The following is a 7,001-nucleotide window of genomic DNA, read 5'->3' on the forward strand; positions in this document are numbered from 1 at the left end:
CAGTCTGTGCTTCATCACCGCAACAAACAATAAAGGGTTTCTGGGTGATGTATAATGCAGGATGGGAAGACGTTTCAGAGTGTAGCTCTGATCTTGAACTAACCTTATAGAATTGTTATATATTGTTAAAAAAAAACATATAAAAACTAAACATAAAATGTCAATGTTTTTTTCTTTCCAGTCATGGAAACAAGGAGGTGTTCTCCTGCCAGGGTATCCAGCTAGCTGTCGATTGGTTCCTGGAACGAGGTCATCGTGACATCACAGTATTTGTACCGGCCTGGCGCAAGGAGCAGTCACGGCCCGATGCCCCGATCACAGGTAACACACACACAGACACACACACACACACACACACACACACACACACACACACACACACACACACACACACACACACACACACACAGACACACACACACACACACACACAGAAACCTGCACACAATTGGACTGTAGTGGATGTTTAAATTTCAATTTGGAAATTTAAAAATAAACAAACAGACTGTTGGAGAGAGAGAGAGAGAGAGATTTGCATACACAGTATTTGCACCATCTCCCTTTTTTTATGGTTGGCTCGAGGGAATCTGTGGAAACTCACATCACTCAACATTTGGGTTGCAAACACACACAACGCACACTCACTTGCTCACACACAAACACACACACTTACATTGTTTGTTGCAATGTAGAAGGGAAGCCAGCCAGCATGTATAATGTCATGCTATGAATTAATCTATCTATCACAATTTATTTATTTTTCTCGCTTTCTTTTTCCCTCTATTTCTCTATCTATTGCTCTCTCCCTTTTTCTTCTCTCCTTCTACTTTTCTCTCTCTCTCTCTCTCTCTCTCTGTCTCTTTCTGTCTCTCTCTGTCTCTCTCTCTCTGTCTCTCTCTCTCTGTCTCTCTCTCTCTGTCTCTTTCTGTCTCTCTCTGTCTCTCTCTCTCTCTCTCTCTGTCTCTTTCTGTCTCTCTCTGTCTCTCTCTCTCTGTCTCTCTCTCTCTCTCTCTCTCTCTCTCTGTCTCTTTCTGTCTCTCTCTGTCTCTCTCTCTCTGTCTCTCTCTCTCTCTCTCTCTCTCTCTGTCTCTTTCTGTCTCTCTCTGTCTCTCTCTCTCTGTCTCTCTCTCTCTCTCTCTCTCTCTGTCTCTTTCTGTCTCTCTCTGTGTCTCTCTCTCTGTCTCTCACAGACCAGGAGATCCTGCGTCGCCTGGAGAAGGAGAAGATATTGGTCTTCACACCTTCTCGTCGTGTGCAGGGCCGGCGCGTGGTCTGCTATGATGACCGCTTCATCGTCAAGCTGGCTTACGAGTCAGAGGGCATTATCGTCTCCAACGACAACTACCGCGACCTGGCCAACGAGAAGCCGGAGTGGAAGAGGTTTATCGACGAGCGGCTGTTGATGTACTCCTTCGTCAATGACAAGTAAGAGAACCTCCTTCCGAAGCTTCCAGCATCCAATCTCCTATATTTTAGGAACCCTCCAGGTGTTCCTCAAGGACCTATGCTTGGTCCTTTGTACTTGAACAGATCCTCTGTACATCCCTTATGATGTCATTCAGCTGTCAACACGGATAGTTTACAACTCTTGTTGTGTATTCAGGTTCAGAACAGATTGTGTTTGCATCTCTTATTGTGTATTCAGGTGTACACAGATTGTGTTAAAATCTCATGTTGTGTATTCAGATTCATGCCTCCCGATGACCCGCTTGGACGCCATGGGCCCAGTCTGGACAACTTCCTGCGAAAGAGGCCCGTCCTCCCCGATTACAGGCAACAGCCATGTCCCTATGGTAACAGCCCTTATCTCACACCTTCGTTATCCCATTTCAGCACTTTTCTCAAATCAACATCCATTCCACTAACTAATAGAAATGCTCAGATGATGCTATGACACTGCACAACATATGTATGTTCTCAGGAAAGAAATGTACTTACGGCCATAAGTGTAAGTTCTACCACCCGGAACGGGGCAGCCTGCCTCAGAGAGCAGTGGCCGACGAGCTACGTGCCAGTGCCAAGAGTTCCTCCTCAGCCTCCAAGAACACGATGGGCACACCTCCGAGCCTCCCCAGCAGCCAAAGAGAAGCCGTCTCGGACGCGGTGCCTTCCAGGGAACCTCCAAAGAAACCGTCAGATCCCAGAAGCTTCTCCCTGAGCGACCTCTTGGACGAGCAGCTTGGCGTGCGGACCAAAGTTGACAGCCGGCGGGGGGGCAGCAGCAGCAGCACCTGCAGCGGAAGTAGCCTCCTGGGGCTTCCTGCTCCGGGGGGCCCTCCTTCGTATGGTAGCCAGGACAGGTGGGACCACCCCGGAAGAGGAGGTGGTGGAAGCTCCAGAGCTGTGGGAGCCTCGGGTCCGAGCCACTTCAGAACGTATCCCAGGTGCGAGTCCCCAGAGCCGTCCTACAGCTCCCTGGGGAGGGCCTACTCCAGCCTGAGTGTGGTGGTACCAAAGACCCCCGAACGGTTCTCCCTGGCCGACCTGCACGCTGGCTCGCTGCCGTCGGAATGCGGCAGCGATGGCAATGTCAGCTCTGACTCTTTCTCGCCGGACCCGGTGTTGGAGGACTGCCTGAAGTGCTCCCAACACCATCACCCTCCCCACCACTACCCGCACCACCACTGCCCCAGGAGGTACGCTCACTTCAGCAGCCGACCATCCCCAGAGAAGAACCCGACCATGGCCTACCCTCTGCCTCAGCCGCTGCGTAGAGCGGCCGCTGCTTATGCCCAGGACGACTCCAACTCGGCTCACCCCTCTTGCCCCCAGCTGCTCTTCAGTCCTCCGTTACCCTACCGGTCCCCACTCCAGCACCAGGCACTGGGCAGTCATCTAGGGGGGTTCCCTGGAGAGTACACCCTACCTCCTCCCACGCCACGCCAGACCTCCTCCGTTCACGCTCTGACTGGCACTCCAAGTCGGGACGTCCTGCGTAGTCCGTGGCAGGATAGTCGGCTCCCAGACCACAGCTTGTACAAGGGCCCTCCCACTCTCTCACGAGCAGGGTACCCTGGGATAAACCGGCTGCCTCCACACCCCCAACACCACCAGCAGCAGGAGCATCTGGCGAGCTGGAGCCTCCACTACCAGCAGCAGCCCCCCCACCCTCGCTACGACCAGACTCCCTTCCATAGTTTCCCGGAGGCCCGAGAGGACGCTTGGGCCTCGCAGTGGGGGAGGTGCACCCACCCGTCTCCTCGCCGTCTCCCATCAGCCCAGCAGAGCCAGACCCTGTCCCCCGCCGTCTCCCTTCACTACGGTCACCAGAGCCCGGCTACACCCTGCCAGGAGCCCCCTGGTCTGGGGGTCCACTACCAGGACCTGAGGGAGAAGGTGTTTACCAACCTGTGTAACATCTTCCCCCAGGAGGCGGTGAGGGTGGTGATGGGGAGTAACCCCCATGTCAATGATGCTCAGCAGCTAGCCGCGGTTTTACTGATGGAGAAGAAGCAGCAAGGTTACTGAGCACGTGCAGTGGGGACTTGGAGTCGAGGCTTCCTCATGACCTGGGATGATAGGGTTATGGAAGACTTGCTTTTGCAACGGTTTTGGACGATCTCATAAGGGGCGAAGAGAATTATTTTCCTCTAAACGTTTGCTTTCGTTGACAAAAATCATAGTTTAATAAGAACTGTTCCTGGACTGTTGGCCTGGACGAAGAACCAACCTTGTCCTTCATGGAGATGAAACTGCTCTTTCTATCCCTACCAAAGCATTTGAATCTCCATGTCTTAAAATAATACTTATTTAAGAGATAAAATCCTTTTTTTTCTTTTGTAAGGGTTCTAATGCTTATTGCTACTTCAAGAAAATATTGACACGGTTCTGAAAGAAGTAGATGGTATCTTTATTATAAGAAGTGGGTTTTCACACAAGGGCATCTCAGAGATAATTTTATTCAATACATTTATTTGTCTACTCTCCTGGTTCCACGGGTAGCAAATTTTGGACTTTAAGTCTCACGAGTTTGTCTTGCTAGGCTAGCTGGGTTAGAAAACATCCCAATGGGGACTGTTTGCTCTTTAATTAATTTATTACATTTAATTTATTTTCTATAATTTAAGAAAATGTATATTTTTGTGTTCTGGCACTTTTTTTTATCATATTTTTGCTCTAGCTTTTTATCATTTTTGGCAATCATATCAGGGTGGGAGGAATGCTCCATTTTATTTAAAGAAATGTGCACCGAGATATTTTTCTTCATGTCTCTTGTCGTTTTTATGTTATATTATGGTATTTGTGATGTGTTTTTAGATGCCCCGCTGGTGGTTAACAAAACGGAGGCAGCTTTTAAACAAAACTTCAGTTAGAATGTTTCCCTTCTGCATCCATCTTGGGCTGACCACCCCTGCAGCCATTTTGAAATCCCCGGAAAGTTTATCCTCATTAGCAGAATCCCCCGTTTTGGATTTATTAAGTACATCTGAATTGAAAAAGTACAGGTGAATGAAAGCTATTATTTATTTAGAAATTATGTTTAACTTTTGTGTTAATTTATTATTGTCCATTTGTTCAGTTTGAGACCCTGCAAGGCTCATTTGTGCTCATGGTTTAAGCTTTTTGCTGAATGAAAACCAGATGGTTTGGGATTCTAATCCCTGTTCCAAGATTCTGGGTTTGATCCCCATTTATGTGCCAAAGTCTGGTGTATTATCTTTATCATACACCGTCCTTTGAGTCACATGGACCCGCAGATCTTTGGGTCACAAATTCCAAATGTCCTCAGACCACCTGGCATCTTAACTCTCTATCCCCTACCTACTCCTTAATGACCTGTCTCTGTATTCACTGTCTAACCCCTACCTACTCCTTAATGACCTGTCTCTGTATTCACTGTCTAACCCCTACCTGCTCCTTAATGACCTGTGTCTGTATTCACTGTCTAACCCCTACCTGCTCCTTAATGACCTGTGTCTGTATTCACTGTCTAACCCCTACCTGCTCCTAAATTACCTTGTCTTTGTATCCACTGTCTAACCCCTACCTGCTCCTAAATTACCTTGTCTCTGTATCCACTGTCTAACCCCTACCTGATCCTAAATAACCTGTCGATATGGTCCAACCCCTACCTGCTCCTTATTGACCTAGTGTCTGTATCCACTGTCTAACCCATACCTGCTCCTTAACGATCTGTCTCTATACGGTGTAACCCATAACTGCTCTTTAATGATCTGTCTCGGTACTGTCTAACCCCTACGTATTCCTTAATGATCTGCCTCTACTGTCTAACCCCAAGTTGAGATGGGGTGCCCTCTCTCGTACCTCTGTACCTCTGGCTCCTCAGTATTTGGACCAACCCAAGCAAGCGATGGGAGCCTTATGTTGTTGATACAAATTGTATCCTTATAACTTAAATCCAGGTCATTGATTTATCAGAGTATTTATACAACTAAATATTTTTTTAAATATGTTGAAAACTGTTGGACATGGGGGGGGGGGGGGGTGGTGGTATGTGGAATATATATTTTTTTTATAGCAATTTTTTAAAATACTTGAGAGCCTCATCAGTGTTTTTCTCCATTGAAAGGTGAACTATAAGAGACTCTAACTTATTGCAAATCTTCACTGTATAAACAAGGTGATGGTGCAGTTTCTCAATTTGAACATGATCTTCCTGGTTTTGATTTTTTTTAAAAAGGATGAAAGAAGTCCACCTTCATCAACCATAGGCAGTTTGACCAGATGTTCTGGTCATTTTGTTTCCTGTGGTTATATGTTTGATACTGGTCACAACCCATTCTCTCAGGCAAGAAAAATCGAACGTGATGATTCTTAAGAAAAATATTTTAATAAGCAGGTAATGCTCCTGTTCGGACTGTAGTCCTGTTTCAGACTGTAGCCCTATTTACAACCTAGTCCTGTTTTAGACTGTAAACCTGTTCAGACTGTGGTCCTGTTTCAGACTCTTATTCTGATCAGACTGTAGTCCTCTTCCAGACTGTTATTCAGTTCAGACATTAACAGTGTTCAGACTGTAGTCCTGTTCCAGACTGTAATTCTGTTCAGACGGTAATAGTATTCAAATTGTAGTCTTGCTTCAGACGTTAACAGTGTTCAGACTGTAATTCTGTTGAGACGGTAATATTGTTCGGATTGTAGTCTTGTTTCAGATGGTAATTCAGTTCAGACTTTAAAAGTGTCCAGGCATGCTTTGCCATGCTAGTTCATAGTCTGAACTGTGTTAAAAAAAAAAGACAAACGATTTTTTCGGTTGCAACTTTCTTAAAGAGCTATTTTTTCATTCAATGCCAACCTTATCGGCAAGATGAACGATTATATTTAAAATAAAAACAGCTCTCAAGGGCTTTTATTTTTGTGGAAAAAGGGATAATTATGTTTTGTTTTATTTATTGATCATCATAAGTATTGCATTAGTAATTTGTGGATCAATGCAGTAGTAGGTGTTTGTATCTCCTGGTGCTCGATATATAGCCATTTTAAACCCTATCATTTTACTGACCAACATGCTTTATTTGTAACTTAATGTTGTCCAGAAGCCATGTTATCTGCTGCTGAATTTGATTGGATGTTAGATGAGGGTGAAGACCGTCACAGAGATCTGCCGAGGGTTGCTCTGTAAGGCCTTCCTCAGGTTCCCTTCACTGTGAAACTTAACAGCCTTTCCTACTGATTATTCCTTGAAAAACTGCTTTCCCCTTTTTCCATGCATTCTTTACCCAAAATTAAACCTGAATGCATCAATGCTTGAGATATAAGTGGCAGAAAGTAAATATAGTTGTAACTGTAGTTTTAGTAAACCAAATGGACACACAGAGGCATAACAGCTGGTTTGAAATGGCTGATGAAACTTTAATGTGTAGAAAAATGTATTTCACTGAGCTTTAGGCAATTAATCCAAATAAATGTAAAGAATCCATTCAGAGTGGGGCCAAACAAGACCTGTCAACCCCTCTCCTGTGTTCTAATAAAATACAAAAATACAAACCTGTTGCCTTGTCTTCTTTACATGCATTGTGCTTTGAACAGCAATTTTCCCA

The 7,001-nt window shown here is 45.6% G+C and overlaps 1 protein-coding gene across 1 annotated transcript in view; it reads left to right on the forward strand.

Annotated features, from left to right (window-relative positions):
- Positions 1-3,468, forward strand: part of LOC307073650 (putative ribonuclease ZC3H12C) — a gene marked incomplete at both ends in the record, with an annotated part of 4,350 nt that extends 882 nt beyond the window's left edge. Inside the window, 4 exons of the mRNA XM_079733553.1 lie at positions 182-321; positions 1,191-1,425; positions 1,687-1,793; positions 1,922-3,468. Coding sequence (XP_079589679.1) covers positions 182-321; positions 1,191-1,425; positions 1,687-1,793; positions 1,922-3,468 — 2,029 coding nt within the window. The remainder of the gene's footprint in view (positions 1-181; positions 322-1,190; positions 1,426-1,686; positions 1,794-1,921) is intronic.
- Positions 3,469-7,001: the final 3,533 nt, after the last annotated feature.

Source organism: Pollachius pollachius (genome assembly GCF_949987615.1).
Source record: "Pollachius pollachius genome assembly, chromosome: 3".
Lineage (NCBI taxonomy): Eukaryota > Metazoa > Chordata > Actinopteri > Gadiformes > Gadidae > Pollachius > Pollachius pollachius.